The following is a 16,775-nucleotide window of genomic DNA, read 5'->3' as shown; positions in this document are numbered from 1 at the left end:
CGGGCTACAAGAGGGCCTGGGGGAGGGGCGTGGCGCGCGGTAGGAACCCCACGGGCCTCGGTTCCAACGACCCCCTGGGTAGAGAGTGGAAGGGAGGGAAGAGGTGGGAGACCCGGCCTCCTTCGCTGGCCTCCTCCTCAGCCGCCCACTGCCCGGCCCCATGGTCCCCGCCGCCGGCGCGCTGCTCTGGGCCCTGCTGCTGAGTCTGGGGCCCCGGGTGGCGGGGGCCCAAGGCCTGACTTCCACCGAGTCGCAGCGGGTAAGTTTCCGCTCCGGGGTCCCGATGTCCCGCAACTACCGGACCACCCCCCGGACCGGCGCTCCCAAGAAGATGAGGGTAACAATGGAGGACGAGGATGACCTCGTGGCCCGTGCCGACCGCCTGGCAGGCCCGGCCGCGGCCGAGCTTTTGGCCTCCACAGTGGCCACAGGCGTCAGAAAGTCAATTGTGTCATCGCCGGAGGAAGATGAGTCTTTGGAAGAGGGGGTTGTGATCAACGCCAGAAAGAGTAATGTGAGCGGAGAGTCTCTCCGAGCGACTTCCAATACGGCGAGGATGCCCAACCCGAGGTTTAAAGCAAATACCCAGGAGCCCGAGATCAGGATGTCTTCTTCAGACCAGCGGGCCAACACGTGGATGTCCACTGAGGACTTGGTTCATCCCGAGAGTACCATGAGCCAGTGGTCAACAGCAGGGTCCACCCCGAGACCGTGGCCACACCCCTCACCAACAGCCATGCCGCCAGCAGAGGACCTGCGGCTGGTTCTCATGCCCTGGGGCCCATGGCACTGCCACTGCAGGTCAGGCACCATGAGCCGGTCCAGGGCAGGCAGGCTGCAAGGCCTTTCCGGGCGCCTTCGAGTTGGAGCACTGAGCCAACTCCACACAGAGCACCGGCCTTGTACCTACCAGCAGTGTCCCTGCAACCGGCTTAGGGAGGAGTGCCCTCTGGACACTGGTCTCTGCCCTGACACCAGCTGCACCACTCAGACCACCACTCAGACCACCACCACTACCACCACCACTACCACTCCCATACCGCCCCTCAGCTCTAGACTCAGACCCACCCCCTTCCTCTTCTTTGGCCCCAGCCCCAGCCCCAGCCCCAGTCCAGCCCTTGCTTTTTGGAGACGAGTCCGGATCGGGCTGGAGGATATTTGGAACAGTCTGTCTTCAGTGTTCACAGAGATGCAACCAGTAAGTGTTTGGTGATAGCCAAGGACCTTTGTTGATGAAAAGTCCTGACATCCAAAATCCTGTTGGGTCAACCAGCCAGTGTGCTTCCATGAACTGTCATCTGTTTGGTCATTCATTCATAATATACTAGTTATTCACATTATTGTTAGCCATTGATTCCACTCATTTCTTGGGCAACTGCTGGTTGGTTAATGGGTAACATGTATGGGTCGTTAGAGAATTATTGACCAAATTGTGAAGATTGTAGGTATATCAACAATTCTTGATGCAGACAATAGATGTGGAAGATATAAATCATTCTCAGCTCATGAATGCAGTCTAATAGTAACAACAGCTAATATTTAAGGTCTTACTATGTGCACTTTACCTGGATCGACCCTCACAACAATGCTGTGAGGTGTTATTCCGTTACAGAGGAGGAGATGGGGGGCATTGACACCAGTGCCGAAGCCCTCCACCACCACTATCCCAAAGAACTCCTGGGATGATTTCCAGTAACTTAAGAATTCTTTGGGAAGGATAGTCCTCTGCATTACCAAATGAACTACCAAAGGTTCTGATTGACTTGATAAAATATTCTCAATTGTTAGGATTTCGGGACCTTTGTGGGAGAGAGGAAGGACACTAAAATAGTATATACGGTCAGTCATTTTGCAAGTTTGTTTTTGTCCTTCTCCCCGGATATCCAATACCAATGATTCAATATAAAGAAGCCTAAGTAGGGGGCAGTAGCGTTGAGGAAATGAGGGCTTATGGGGAGAGGGAGATGAAGCAAGGAAGGGAAAACATAGATGTGGTTCTAACATTTCCCCTCTTCTCTTCTGTTTTCTTACCCAGCTAGAGAGAAACCGCAGGTAATGGCCACTTCGTCCTCAAGAGAAGGTGTCAGCATCTCAACCTCCCCACCCTTTCAATCCCAGAACCTACTGGATATTTTTAGTACAGAAAAAATTAGAAAAAATATTGGTCTTGTGTCTCTTTACAGACGTATCTGAGGGTGGAGGCCAGAAATCTCTTCAACCTTAAAACTGAACCGTGTAGCTAACACCATTGGGCCTGATCCCTTCCCTTGTCCTCCGGCATATTTCACCCCCACCCTGTACCCCAGGATAAAATGTTGATGTTGCTCCTCTTTCTCCTTTCCCAAGTTTTTAGTGATTTTTTAAAGATGAAAAATCTCAGATGAAAGCCAAGAAGAGGGAACAGGAAGAACAAGGAGGTGAGCTCTTGGAAAAGGATGGTAGTCTTCTTAATCTTCACAGTACTTGGCCTTCTCTCCTTGGAAAGGGTGATGTTGGCACAGAATTCCATGTCGGCTACTTCCTAGGAGTGCCATCAACCATATCTATCCTTTGACCCAACACACACCTGTAGTGATCACTCTGCGACTATTTTGCTTACACGTTTTTTATTTGAAAAATGTAGTTAAAAGTCCAACACATTTTTAATATAAATTATGACTCTTGAACCCATTGCCATCACTCTTAAATATTGTTAAAGTGATGGTAGCATACACATTAGAAAAGGTAGCTAAAGGCAAAAGAACACCAAAGAAGACTGTGTCCAAAGAAAAGACATCAGAATAAGGCTAAAGATCAGGGTGTCCTGAGTCCACGAGCCCCCCCATCTTTCTACCCTATCCTGTTAACCCTTCAGATTGAGTATAACCCTCAGGCCATTAAGCTACTTTAGGACAAGATGAGCTACTTTCAGAGCAACTAGCTAGATTTGAACAATAAATTGGGAATGTATGACCAATCTTAGATCCTGAAAAGGGCAGGAAATACACTGAAATGGAAACACAATTAGAACCTGTCACTGAGGAGGGGCACACTGGATGGATGGTGGTCTCAGCAGAGTGGATCCTAGTTCCCACATTCCTGACCCTATCACCATCAAACAGGATGCTGCTTGTTACGGAGCTAATGAGAGACCCCCACCCTCTCAGTCTCTGAGCAGGCAGGAGCTCACCGGTTTTGTCCTGCCTTCCTAACCACCCTGCAAGGAAGGGGACAGAAGAAACACCTGAGAAAACAAACTGCCTAAAGACCCTGTTCCTGCATTATTTTCCCACCTAAAGCAGACTCTTCAGCCAGGTGGGGAGTGGGACCTGGTCTTCAGACGAAACTCCCTGAGTCTTATTCGTATCTGGTTCTAGGACCAGGGCACAGAAAGAGAGCTTAAAGTTTGCAGAGAACACACCGGGGTGTCTGTGGCTCTCTCTATTGCCTCTTCTCCCTCCCTCCCCCAATCTCACCAAACCCTGTTCCTGCCTCCATACTACAGGAACCCCTTCTCCACAAACAAGAACAGAGAAGGGTAGTAGGCATCGCATCCACCGGAGACATGAACCCATGTGAGCAGAGCAATACCCTGAATAAAGAGCCTGTTTTAGAGATGATGTGTGGCCCCGTTGAGCCTGCTTTCCAGAGGGCCTAGTTCATCTATGGCTCAGGCTTCAGATGAATAATGAAATGGGTGTAGGGTGAGGAAAACACTTTACAGAGAGATACCTGGACTCTTGAGCAGTGGCCCTCAACTAGGGGTGATTTTTGCCCCCGGGGGGAGACATTTGGCAATACCTGGACATTTTTGGTTGTCATAACTAGGATGGGCCAGATGTGCTACTAAATATCCTAGGATGCACAGGATAGTCCCCCATTACAAAGAATTACCCAACCCAATGTCAAAAGTGTCTGGGTTGAGAATCCATGCACTAGAGGTGTCCCCACTCCCATGTGGTAAGGACTGGAAGATCTCTAAACTTACAGACGATTGTTTTCAACCAACCACTCCTCCCATCTTCAGTGGTTTGGAGGTCCACTCAGAGACCTACCTCCTAGTTTTGCAACATTCTGGGTTTCTCTCCAGATCCCTCTTTCTCCTCACCTGGGCCAGCAGGGAGATTGGCAGAGGGCAGGCAAGGTCCCCAAGAGTTAAATGGAATACCATCAGGTTAAGATCCACCTCTAACCTAGGTCTTAATCAATGGGAAACAAAAACGTTCCTAGTGGGGATGGGGTCAAGGGTAGAGGTAGTAGAAGGAGGGAGGTCATTAAGAGAACTCATCTTAAAATTTTAATTAAAGATGTTGGGGGACTCACAATGCTACAGAAACAGGGTTAGAGGCCTAATTAGAGAAAGACCCTGGTAGTTGCAGAGAGATACTGAGGGGCTGTGAGCTTAAAGTCTGAGATCTAAAGAGAAAGAGTAGACTCGGCAGTGGTCACCCTCCCCTCCTCTCCCTGCTTGACGTCTGCTTCAGTTCATTCCAGGAGGAAGAAGAAGGGCAGGTAAGGAGCTTCTCAGCAAAAAGCCGGCTTCAGCTTTGGGAATCTCACTCACCTACCCCATTTAAGGAGTTCCAGGTTAAGAGTTGGCACCTAGACCGTCATTCAGGAGAAGGGAACTTATCCTGGGTTCCCAGAAAACTCCTATCTCAGATCTGAGAGTGTCCAGGGCTTCAGCTGAGCTCCTCTGGCCAACCAGTAGTCACTTGGTCAGTCCTGCTGCCTTGACCCCATCTCCAGGAGGGGCTATAGCCAGAGGGAATAGAGGGAATCCAGCCCCCAAGCCTTCTGAGGCACTAATAGGCAGATAGGGAAAAGAGGGACCCGGGGGTCACTGGTTCTAGGAGGGAGCAACATCTCTTCTGGGCTGGACATGGAGTGGAGGCTTCGACAGCAGAACCTGATTTAAAAAGAAATTGAAGAAGGAGGATTAGTCTCAAGGAAAACTGAGGCCTTAGGGGTAAGGCACCACCTAGTGTAGACTCTCGGCTATTTCCGCAGCATGCTCTTTTCTCGATTTCTATCTGTCTGTGCCTCGCTGTCTTTCTGCCCTTCTGGGTCCTCCATTCTTGACTCCCCCATCCTAATACTTGCTTCTCTCACCTCCCATTCTTGCAGGAGATCAGGGTTCTGAGGTGGGGCGTCAGGATGTGCTATCAGGCTGGAGATGTTGGACGGGTGTCCTTAGTTACTTACCATTCCTGTCGGAGCTACAAGCCCCTAGAATTGCTCCATGGCCTGTCTCGGTTTCCCTTGGATCTCATCTGCTCCTGGACAGCACCTGTCTGTGAAAAAGCACACGTGAGACCCTCATCCTGTCTTGATATCACACAGGAAGCGATCTCCCCTGTGCTCTCCATGGAAGAGGTGGACCCCATTGCTTTGGCAAAAAAAAAAAAAAAAAAAAAAAAAAAATCAATCTGAAAAGGTTAAAACCAACCACCATTCTTCCAAGGGAAGTTTCAGTGTCTCCCTTCATACTGACTTTCATGAGGATAAGATAAAATGGGTCTTCTACTAATAAGACTCTCACAAAGGACTCTCTCATATTTATCGGAGTTTCACAATTGGTGAAAAGACTCCTTCACTATCTCCAGGCCTATTTCCCTTGTTCTGAGAGCAGAAAAGTGTATTAGACATTATTTAGGACAGGGGTGCTCAGTCAGTCTTTTTCCTGTCCTAATGCACCCGGCCACAATATGACTATTAACTCTTAACTAATAGAAGGGTCTGGTTTGGGGGAAAAGCCCTCCAAGTAAATCTGGGGTCACATATATCCCCTGTCCCAGTAAAGAATAATTTACTAATTATAAAAATGAGGGAGCTTAGGCCAGAAACCTGAAATGCCAGGTCTCAGGTTTATGTGGCTGGTGACCAGGACTAGAATCCTAGCCTCTTACTTCCCCATCGATATTCATATGTCCCCTGCTTAAACTTCAAAAAAGGGGAATGGTTCTAGGCCGCAATCCCACATCAACCTCTCCCCACTGCCTTGTTACCATGGTAAGTCCATCTCCGGCCCCCATCTCCCCAGAGCCAATGTGAGTCAGGTGGACAAAATTCATTGGTTCCCCAATCATGGTCCGGTCAATTCGTCTCCTCTTCTTCTTCTGCTTAGAGAAGACAGGGGAGTTAAGTCTGAAGCCCCCTCTTCCACACGAAGTGTGGAAAACCACTAAAGGAAGAGTTAAGGGCCTGATGGGCAAGGGTATGTGGCATCACAACAGGGAAATCACTACGGTCTAACAATATAAACACAGAGAGGACACAGGCAGGGTGACAATGACAGGAGCCTGCAGAGTGAATGCCAAAGAAAGGACATATCAAAGTCACCTCTGGCTGATGAGGAAACAATTGGGGGGTGGGGGGGGGGGACAGACAGGTATTAAGCTCCACCTACAACTCCCAGAATGGACAGAAACAGGAAGTGACAGCTAGGGCTATTCAGTTCCTCTGTCTCCCAGTTCCCCTGTATCCCATGTGCACACCTGCCTGGCCATAGAGACTACTGTGACGGAAAGGGAGGCAAGCAGGGTGCTTTCTGGGTGCTGTGTCTGCCTCACAGGACGCAGTAACTGATTTCTGTGTGTGCTGGGGTGGGGGTGGGGGGTTGGGGACTCACCGGCTGGGGTTTCTCTACCACGCAGCAACCTAGTTTGTGCCAGAATTCACTCATGTTCCCTGATGGTTCCAGTTTCACTCCTCTGCCTGAGGCCCCAGAGGGCTCTTGCTCTGGTGCTTTGACTGCCCACTCCTCAGTGCCCTCAGGTGTAATGACAACCCGGGTTTACTCAGCTGGACAGGTCTGGAGACAGCACAGTCTGTGGTACCCTTGGCTGGGCAGTGAAGGTCAGTGTCTCAGACCCTGAGGGACTAGCAGGATGAGACTGGGGTGAGCAGGCAGGCACAAGGTTATGTCTTCTCAGCCCCAGGAACCTGGATGGGCAAAAAGTAAAGAGAGAAGAAAGTTGGTGAGATATCCCATCTCTACCACCAGCCCCTCCTTGAGAAGCCTCCTGATGAGCCTAGATCTTCTTGTTCTCCCTTAAAGACCCTGATCCTGCACCCAACACTAACCTCTCCAAACACAGGAACCTCACAGTGTGATGCCCAGAGAAAGGAAAAGAACCAGAAGGCACCAAGCGGTTGAGGAGCTGCTGGAACCAAGGGAGAGGCAGTGAATAGAAGCATTTAGGGTGAGGATGGGAGGGGTCGAGGGACACTGGCACAAAGGAGCAGTTTTGGGGGTGCCACAAGTCCCTCCTCCCATCTCCCTGGGTTTAGGGCAGAAGGGGAGGGGCAGTTAAGTGACCTTTAAGAGGAAATGGTGGTTTTTTTGTTCTCACAAACAGGGCCTCCACCCTTGTCCCTCCCTTTTTCCTTGCCTTACCCTAAACATCTAGATTTTCTTTAAGACCAAGAGAGGCCTTGACTGCCCAGGTTGTAGTTGACTAACTGCAGCAGGTTGGACCTCAAGAAAGACTTTCTATGGTGAGGAGTTTCTTCCCTCTCTAATCCCTGCCCTTGTTCCTCCTCATTTCCTTCAATTGAGATCCAACCTCTCCCTTCAACAGCTCCTTTATTACTTGACCTTGAGATCTTTCCCGAAGGCTGTATACACCACACTCCTGCGTGTGCACCTCTGTGTGCATATATGTGGCACGGCCAGGATTCCTGAGTGTGTGCCTTGGACAGATGATCTGTGCACAGGCTGTAGGGACACAGGTACCAGGTATCTTCTGTCCCACAAGGCGTCTTTCTCCAGCTCCCCACCCTCTTCACATGTCCCATCGTGCAGTGCCGCTCTGCTCTGCCTCATCCCCCATGGGGCCTCAGGCCTCCCCGCCTGCCTCCTACTCTCATGCTGTGACCTGTTCTCTCCTCCCTCCTCTCCACTTCCATTCCCAAGCTTCACCAGCCAACCAGACATGAGGAACTTTCCAACAGCATTAGTGTCCAGGGAAGAACTTCCTTCCCTTTTCCTCCCGGCCAGCCAGGCTAGGGCACACCTGGGTTTCCCCTGGGCTCACTGCACTTCCCCAGTCCTATGATACAGGGAGCCTCAAAGACACCAAATGGGGCTGCTTCATGAGTATTACACTCTAGCACGAATAGGAATCTCCCTCCCCTCCACACCTGGAACCCCGATGCTCTGGACCCAAGACCGCTCTAAGAACTGAGAGGATTTTCTAATATAGCTTTGGGATGAGATCACACAAACACTAAGATACGGCTTGTAGGGGAGAGAAAGACCTAGGAGCCTGAGCTTTACTTCCCTTCCCACCACTGGAGGGGAGGAGTAATGAGACAGGGGCGGAAGTCAGAACACAGCTGTCCAGAGAGGGGAGCTGTGGTCAGTGGGGAAGTCAGTCAGTCACAGGGTTTGTCGCAATGGTGGTGGTGGCGGGTGTTAAGGGCTGCAGGCAGGGGAATGAAGAAAACAATGGAGAATCAGAGGAAACCCCCAATACCACCAGCCAGGCTTTACAGAGAGTGGACTCTCCCCCAACACCCAGCTGAGTGGACAGAAGTGGAGGGTGGGAGGGAAGAGGAGAGAAGAGGGGAGAGGAGAGGGAGGGAAAGGGGCAGTGGAGAGAACAAGGACGTGTCTGTTCCTTTTCCAGGGATCTGGCAAGAGCTGGGTGGAGGGAAAGCATGTGTGTGTGGGACTTGGCACGAAAGGGCCAATGATGATGAGAAGTGACCAGGAAATTCCATTCCCCAGGACACAGAACATAAGGGTCTCTGAAACTTGGCAGGGGAGTTGGAGTGTGGAGAAGGGTGGGCAGGGTGAATGTGGTGGTGGCAGGGGGTACAGGCCAGAAAAGGAAGTAAGAGCAACGGGCTGCCACTCTCCTTTAAAGTATCTAGAGATGAGTGGGTTGAGGAAAAATGAAGTCCGGAGCTGGTAAGCCCAGGAGGAAGAGACACCTGCATTCACTGCCCACTATTTTAGCCCCCCAGTGGAGGGGAAGGGGCTGGGAAGAGAGCAGGAGGACTCAGCATTAGACTGTGTAAGGCCATATCCTGACAGCCTAGTAGCATTGAGAACTGGGCCTGAGTCCCAAATAGGAAGGCTGAACGATGGAGCTGGGAGACACCAAGGTCACACTAGGACTTAGGAGCTTCCCAACCACTGGGGGAGTAAGCAGGAGGAGGGATGGGAGAAAGGTTCCAGTGGGAAAGGATGTACAGAGGTAGTTCCCCGGTCCTGTTCTAGCCCCAAACCGGTTTTCCCGGTCCCGCTGCCTTCAGCCCCAAGGCCTCCAACCCGCTGCCCAACAAGCCTTCACAAGAAGCAGCTGGAGAAAGAGAAAGAGAACTGAGAGAATGGAGTGGGCAATTCTGGCTCTCAGCCCGGTGCTGCAGCTGGTTCCTTGTGGAGACCTCCCGACACGTAGGGCTGCTGAGGGGCTCCGGGGAAGTAGGGGAACAGCACTCTTCGATCAAGTGACAGGCATCTGCCCCAGTACCGACTGTGCCTTTCCCCAAGGAAGGTCTTGTGGGGGCTTACTAGGAACCGGAGCTAGGCCCTAAGCTCCCTCCCCAGGAGACTCAGTCCCATGGACTGCATTTCTGTCCACTCCCCAACTCTACCCAGAAATCCTCTGCTCCTCCCAACGCTGAACTAGGACTGGGATCCCGCTGTGAATTTTCCAGACTGTCACTGTCTTCCGTGGCTGCTTTGGCCTCAGATTTGGCCGTCCCAGGACCCAGCTGTGTGCTTCACTGTCCAGCACACGCCACCGCCAAGGTTAGTGCGTCTCGGAGACTTTATCCCCTCTGGCCTCCGTCCCCCCACCCCCCCATCCCAGTCCCTCCCTGCCCTCTGCCCTTCAGCGGCCACGGCCTGCGCACCGCACGGGCGGGGATGGAGACTGTTCTTCTGGGAACGCACTCCTCTTCCCACCAACCCTGCATCTCTACAGTCCCAGCCTCCCTCCCCCCCACCCCCAGCATCCGGTGCGTCTCCACCCGGCAGCGCAGGCGGGGCTCACCGCCCGGGGACCCCCGCCGCGGTCTCACCTGCCGCGCTTCGGTGTCGAGGCGTGCGGCTGCCGCGGGTGGGGGCTCCCGCGCCGTGCCCGCCGGTGTGGGGTTCCCGGGCTGGCTCCGCGGCGCGGTGGGAGAGCCGAGGGCGGGCCGGCAGAGGTGGGGCTGGCTCGGGGCGGAAACGGCGGCGACGCGATTACGAAACCCGTCCGGCCCGGAGCTGGGCGCACTGCTCCCCCCCGGACTGGGGAGGCACTGCACCACACGGGGCCGTGGGAGGTGGCCTGGCGGCTTCGGCCGGCTGGCACCCCTGCGCGGGCCGGGGGCGGGGGGGGGGGGGCGCCCAAGCCGCGATGCCCGCAGCGTCACGTCCCCCCTTGCGCGCCAGGCATTGCGGGGCAAAACTAAGAGGGGCCCCCAAATCCCCCGGGCCCGGCTAAGTTTAGAGATTCGTGGAAGCACCCCACCCCATCCTCCCGTGCTCTCCCCGAAGTGGAATAGGGCTAGGTTTATTTACTCATTGTGAGGGTGCGGAGGCGAGTCGCAGGAGTAGGGATTGGAGGGGGGAGGGGCGAGGATTTTTTTTCGGATTCTCAAAAATAAAACATTTCGTAACTTGAAATCCTTAAATTGAGGCATAAAGGGACACCCCTCTATTGTTATCCAGAGTTAAGCTTTTTAAATCCATAAGCCTAAAATTAGGGGACAATTAACTACTCATTCATTGCACCCCAGGCACCAGGGGGGTGCGGGAAGAGCTCCGGAATAATTGTGCGGACCAATAAAGCCTACGGAGATGCTTTAATCCTGTCTCCCTCCCTGAAGTGTTCTGGAACCTATCATTTGAATTAGCCGAGTCAGGCAAGGAGGGGGCGGGGAGTCCTTCCGCCCTTCTTAGGAGGGGCTGCATTGCAGGGGGAGACTGAGCAGATAGACTCAGCCACTGGAGCGAGAGAGGGAGTGAGAAGACAAAGCCGTCAAAGCCCCAACAGCTTGCTTTTTCTCCAGCCCTGAGCAGACGCCGGAGCCTCGAGGTACTCCTTCCATCTTGGGAACACACTAGTAATTCATTGATAACAGGTAAACTAAATTGCGGGAAGGGGGGGCAAGGGGCTGCAAAGATAAAAGAGCAGCTGCTTCTGGTTAGGTTGAAGACCCTTCATAAGGATGAGGTGGGGACAGTTCAAGAGAAGGGGCGCTGCGAACAATGGGTAGGTTTTGGTCACCTTTTTAGATCCCTTTGCTAAGATTTCCATTATTGCCTTCTAATACACAGACATTAATTTCTAACAATTTACATGGAATTATTATTTCTCAGCGTTTATCTCATTTCAAGTATCTATTTGCCTATAATTTGTCTTAGGTGTTTTATTATCTTCATTTGTTATCTCCATCTTCCTTTTCAAGCTATAATTTGTTTTACCTGTTTTTTGATGAATCTGTAGTCTTGCTGTATTGCTCTAGCCTGTACTTCCCTATATATATATATATATATATATATACACACACTTTTTCTGTGGTGTTCCATTGATGTGTCTGCCTTCACCCCAAACTTATTTGTCTCCATAGGAGGGAATTTGGGGGAAGGGATGACATAATATTGAAAGTAATCCTGACCTCTCATTTAACAGCCTCCCACTCCCCATCAAACCTTTGCTCCAAAGAAAGAGGCAGCTTGAGGTAGGAAGGTGGGGGCCTCTGTGTTGGAGAACTGCCTGATCCTATATTGAAATCAGTACAGCCCACAAAAGCTACATAGCAGATTCTGGGAAGGAATGCTTATTTGCAGCTCAGTGAGAATAGACGGGGGAAGGTCATGGCTAACAGGGAAATCCAAGACCAGAATGAGGGAGGCACTTATACTGAAATGCCAGAGAGCTTCCATCCCCTCCAACCACCATCCCTGTCATTCCCCCCAATGGTGGCAGCATGACACAGCAAGGCCCTGTCAGGCAGGTAGGCCTTAGGTTCCCACAGAGGGTCTAGACAAAGGGTATTTGGGTGTGTCTGTGGGGCTCAGAGAGAGTGTGTCTTTTTATACTACATATTTGCTAATCATGTATCCCTAAGAATACAAAGGGTGATATTTAGAAATTACCTTTGCCCAAAGTATCTGGATCATTTAAAATGAAGGACATTTGGAAGGATTTATTGAGCATATATTGTGGTACAAGGCACTGTCCAAGCCCTTTAAGAAATGGAAAGAGAGATGAGGTATGGATGGAGAACAGTTGGGGAGGGGAAGAGAAAGCTTGCTGAAAACAGGGACCTCCTGCAAAATTTGGAGACTTGGGAATTAAATCCATACTATATTAAACACCAGAATTTCCTTACTGATGAGAGTAGTGTGAATGGTATTTTAGTTGCAATTTTCTGTGTGGTCAGTGTTCTTGACTTGAATTTAAATGTCATACATGCTTGTATGAGTGTCTTTCTATGCATTTGGTACTCTCTGTACATGTCTCCGAGTTCATGGCATAGCTAGAGATTTTAGGCCTTGTAAGTTAATATTTTGTAAAATTTCCTTTAGCATTTTTTTATTGCAAGATACGCTCTGCCAGACACTCAGGGATTGTTTAGACAATTTTTATACATATCTGGTTTTAAGAAAAGGAGTCAGTTTGTCAAAGAGCTTTTTCACTGTCTCAGATTCTAGCTTGCTCTCTACTGTCTTCTGCATTTTCATCATTCAGATCAGAATCACAGGAACAGTCAACATCTAATCTACTGAGTATCTGTTCTTCAGCAACTAAGAATTCTTGCAAGTTTTGAGAATATTGGTATAGGATTATATAAAACTGTACGCAACTATCTATGTACAACACATCAACAAAGACCAGATGGGGAATGAGACCTATGTTCTAACTGGCTGGAAGGCTTCACAAGTCAGCAGATAATTTCTAACATGTTTTCTTTTCTTTCCTTTTTTTTAAAAAAAAATATACCGTATGTTACAGCACAGAATATATTTATTTAAGTAATCTCTACACCCAACATGAGGCTCAAACTCACAACCCCAAGATCAAGAGTAAAACACTCCACTGATGGAGCCATCCAGGAACCCTAAACATGTCTTCTAGTTTTAAAATTCTATGATTTTTTCCCCCCTGTGATTCTATTTTTTAAAGACTCTATCATGTGCCCACATTATACTAAGCTTGATCTGGAGAGGACTGGTAAAGGAGGAGATATTAAAAAAAAAAAAAAAAGCCAGCAATGTAGGCAAATAACTGGCAATTTAGTTAAAAAAGAAAAGGAAGGAAGGAAGAAGAAGAGGAAAAAAAAAAAGTCTCTGGTCAGAAGTCCGTAACATTGATGATCCTAAGGTGGTCCCTGTCTGAAGCCAGAGTAGGTAGTCTGATAGGTCCAACCATTTTTTGTAACTCTGTGCACATGTGTCTGGAAATTACTGTGGAAATGATCAGAGTTGAGTATCATAGGATGATGACCTCACCTTTCCAGCACCCTCCCCCACCCTGTTCCAGTCCCCACATAACCTTCCTTCTAAGCGATTTCTCTGCTGAGTAATGCTCAGTTCCCAGGGTTTATTTTGGAGCCTGAACCTCAGAAGAAAAAGAGCAACTGAGAACTGGCTTTTAACATTAAAAACATCCTGGTCTGCCCACTCACCAGTCCTAAAGCCCCTACACTCACACATAACTGTGCTCTAGATTAAGGCTTTTTTGTTCTGGCTCAGTAGAGACAGTTCACATTATATGCGGTTATAGTTCCTGTAGTGCAGTGGTTCTCATGTTCGCCTAACACATTATATGGGGGCAGTTGGGAACCTATTTAAAGCCACTGTTTAGGAGCCTCAGGCCTGGTAGGAGCCAATGGAGTGTACTGGGAGGAAGGCCTTTAAAATGGGGGTTCTATTTTTGGAGGCAGTGGAATGTTCATTCTGCTTCTTTGGGAACATTTCAACTAATACTTTTGCCCCTTCTTGGCTAGTAACCAGCAGGGTGCAGGAGGCATACTAGTCCTATAACATCAGGGTGTGGGTGGGAAAAGATGATAGGAGTACTTGTTAGAGCATAGAAAAGTATCGAATTCTGTCAAAGGACTTTCTCCTTCCGGTCTAAACTCTTACTTTCCTTACCTGGAATTCCCAATCCATTTGCTCTCAGGTAAATTCTAGCATTAGGATCAGAGAATCAAGGTCTTGTTATAGCATAGGAAAATTCTTTCAGCACCTACCTGGGCTTTGTTTTGAAGGAGAGGTAGGCTAGAGAAAACTATAAATACAGGCTGTTCGGGCTTGCCTGTGGGCTAAAAGATGGGAGTGGCAAGTTATGGATGGATAAAGAGAGAAAATTAGGGGTGCTTTGGTGGCTCAGTCAGTTGAGCGTCTGACTTCAGCTCAGGACACAATCATGGGTTCAAGCCCTGCATCAGGCTCTGTGCTGACAGCTCAGAGCCTGGAGCCTGCTTTAGATTCTGTGTCTCCCTCTTTCTCTTGCCCCTTCCTGGCTCATGCTTTCTCTCTCTCTCTCTCAAAGCCCTTTTTAGAGATACCTATTAAACCAAAGTTAGGAAAAAGCCAAGTATTTAAAAACATAAGAATTCAGGGGAATGATTTCTCTAAGGACTTGAATTCTTCTAGGGACTCCTGGTAGTCTTGAAACTTGGGTGGTATTTTAAGATGGAGAGCAGAGAGGAGCTTTCCAGGTTGGTGGAAACACATGATGTGGGGAGAGTGGAGCACCTGGAGAGGGCATGGGAGCTCTGTGCCCTCTTCTTGTACTTGGCCTTGTGTGTCTCCTCCATCTGCCATTCCTGAGTTGTATCCTTTTATAGTAAACCGATGATCTTGTACGTAAAAGAAATAATAAATACAAAAGATGGAGAGTAGACAAAGTTAAGCAAGACAGAAATGAGCATAACTAGCAGAGGCTGTACCATGGCTAGGAAGGATGAGCCAAATTCTAGAAAGCCTTGAAAACCAGACCCAAGATTGACTTGAAGCATTAGTCAGTGAATAAGTCCTTCCAAGATGGGAGAAGGCAGGAAATGGTAGAAAATAGTAATAAAGGAAAGGTTCCCAAAGCTTGTCCTAGGAAATCTGGATCATGTACAGAGGCAAATGATAATGGGAAGTTTTTGTTTTTTTTTTTAAGGTTTCTTTTTTTATAAGTTTTTTTTTTTTTAACCTTCATTTATTTTGAGAGAGAGAGGGCGTGCATACAAGTGGGAGAGGGGCAGAGAGAGGGGGAAAGAGAAGCCTAAGCAGGCTCTGTGCTGTCAGTGCAGAGCCCAACGCGGGGGGGGGGGGGGGGGGGGGGCGGCTCCGTCTCATGAACAGTGAGGTCATGACCTGAGCCCAAATCAAGAGTTGGATGCTTAACCGAAGGAGCCACCTGGGTGCCCCTGTGAAGTTTTTAAGTAAGGAAAGGCCGTGGGCCATGAAGAGGTTGCTATAGAATGATGACTAACAGCTGGTTCCTTTCTAGGAAGTTATGAGGGACCCTGTGAGTAGCCAGTACAGCTCCTTTCTTTTCTGGAGGATGCCCATTCCAGAGCTGGATCTGTCGGAGCTGGAAGGCCTGGGTCTGTCAGATACATCCACCTACAAGATCAAAGACAGCAGCGCTGGCAAGATGACCGGGCAACCAACTGGAGTTGAACAGGAGAAACACTCCGAAGGCGATGCCCTCCTGGAGTACAGCACCTTCAACTTCTGGAGAGCTCCCATTGCCAGCATCCACTCCTTCGAATTGGACTTGCTTTAAGCCCAAGACTCCTCTCTCCACCACCTTGCCCTGTCTTCCCTTGCAAGCCCCTCCCTTCCCACCCTTTGTCCTGTGAATCTTGCTCTCTCCCCTCTATGGTGTTGAGGTGGTGCTGATGAATCTGCCAGAGTTGTGTTGTATTTATTATTTATTTATTTATTTATTTACGTTATCAGTTTTTCTCAAAAGCCCTTAAGCCCCAAAGTTATCCCCCCAGACACTAATTCCAGAAAGAAGCCTGGTGGGGGGCGCCAGAGAGTAGTATAGTAGTTCAAAATGGGGGACAATTTTTTTTTTTTCATTTTAATCTTCTTCAGAGATTGCTCAAACCTAATATCCTGCTCCAGATCGGTAAACACAAATCTTTCTTCAACAGTCGCTGAAAACCCTGGAGGCTTTGAGATTATCTACTACGAGACAGTAGGATTTCTAAAAGGCTGTTAAGGTGTTAAGTCTCCTTACAATACCTTCTTTTCCTCAGAGAAATCGGGTGTAATGAAAGGTATAAAACAAGAGGTGATAATACCTCATGGAAAACAAAAATAAGGGAAAGAATTGAATCGTTTCAGAAATAACTATATTGTCAAAGGGGTAGTCCTTCAAACCTTTGCACTTTACAACTTTGCTCCTAACGCTAGCTGAGGGAAATTACTCCAATTTCAAATCTTAAAATGTAATCTTGCTGAGTACTATGATAATTTGTAAGGTATGATTCTGTTTCTAAAAGGCATAATAGGGTTTGGCCTTTAGTGTTTTAGTCTTGCCACCTCCTGCGTCTGCAATGGAGAATACTGATCAATGGGCCTCAGGCACAGTTCCTCAGCTACCTTGAGACCTTGAAATAATCACATTATGACCCTACACCTTGTACCCCCATTCCTTCCAAAATTATTGCTGATTTGTGCTGCCATTTTCTCATTTCTTGAATAAAGACATTCAATCCCAGGCCTGGATTCTAGTTTTCTCTCTTCAAAGAGAAGCGGTATAGATCTCCGAAATTAGCCTTGCTTTCACCTTCAGCTTATATATTGTCTTTCAATAAGAGTTCTTTTAGTAGCCTTTGTA

General features: G+C 49.0%; 3 protein-coding genes across 10 annotated transcripts; 2 read left to right on the top strand and 1 right to left on the bottom strand.

Moving 5' to 3' along the window:
* The first annotated feature begins 13 nt into the window (after positions 1-13).
* CUNH1orf56 (chromosome unknown C1orf56 homolog) lies at positions 14-2,161 on the top strand. The gene is made up of 2 exons (XM_047847858.1): positions 14-1,198; positions 2,036-2,161. The coding sequence occupies exons 1-2, from the start codon at positions 161-163 to the stop codon at positions 2,054-2,056; spliced, it is 1,059 nt and encodes a 352-aa protein (XP_047703814.1). The 5' UTR covers positions 14-160; the 3' UTR covers positions 2,057-2,161.
* Positions 2,162-4,253: 2,092 nt separating this feature from the next.
* CDC42SE1 (CDC42 small effector 1) lies at positions 4,254-6,784 on the bottom strand. Its single transcript, XM_047847841.1, has 4 exons — positions 6,611-6,784; positions 5,988-6,098; positions 5,185-5,273; positions 4,254-4,888 (listed from the first exon to the last, which is right to left on the bottom strand). The coding sequence occupies exons 1-3, from the start codon at positions 6,662-6,664 to the stop codon at positions 5,199-5,201; spliced, it is 240 nt and encodes a 79-aa protein (XP_047703797.1). The 5' UTR covers positions 6,665-6,784; the 3' UTR covers positions 4,254-4,888; positions 5,185-5,198.
* A 69-nt stretch (positions 6,785-6,853) lies between these two features.
* MLLT11 (MLLT11 transcription factor 7 cofactor) lies at positions 6,854-16,656 on the top strand. Of its 8 annotated transcripts, none has more exons than XM_047847838.1 (5): positions 6,854-6,959; positions 7,080-7,184; positions 9,649-9,742; positions 10,897-11,061; positions 15,432-16,656. In XM_047847838.1, the coding sequence occupies exon 5, from the start codon at positions 15,438-15,440 to the stop codon at positions 15,708-15,710; it is 273 nt and encodes a 90-aa protein (XP_047703794.1). In that variant the 5' UTR covers positions 6,854-6,959; positions 7,080-7,184; positions 9,649-9,742; positions 10,897-11,061; positions 15,432-15,437; the 3' UTR covers positions 15,711-16,656. The 8 variants fall into 8 exon arrangements, with proteins under 8 accessions (XP_047703794.1, XP_047703793.1, XP_047703791.1 ...); XM_047847837.1 differs by having other exon boundaries at positions 9,621-9,742; XM_047847835.1 differs by having other exon boundaries at positions 9,590-9,742.
* Positions 16,657-16,775: the final 119 nt, after the last annotated feature.

This window comes from Prionailurus viverrinus, unplaced genomic scaffold (assembly GCF_022837055.1).
Source record: "Prionailurus viverrinus isolate Anna unplaced genomic scaffold, UM_Priviv_1.0 scaffold_50, whole genome shotgun sequence".
Classification (NCBI taxonomy): Eukaryota; Metazoa; Chordata; class Mammalia; order Carnivora; family Felidae; genus Prionailurus; species Prionailurus viverrinus.
Note: the sequence above shows the minus strand (reverse complement) of the source record. Positions and strands in the feature narration are given on the sequence as shown.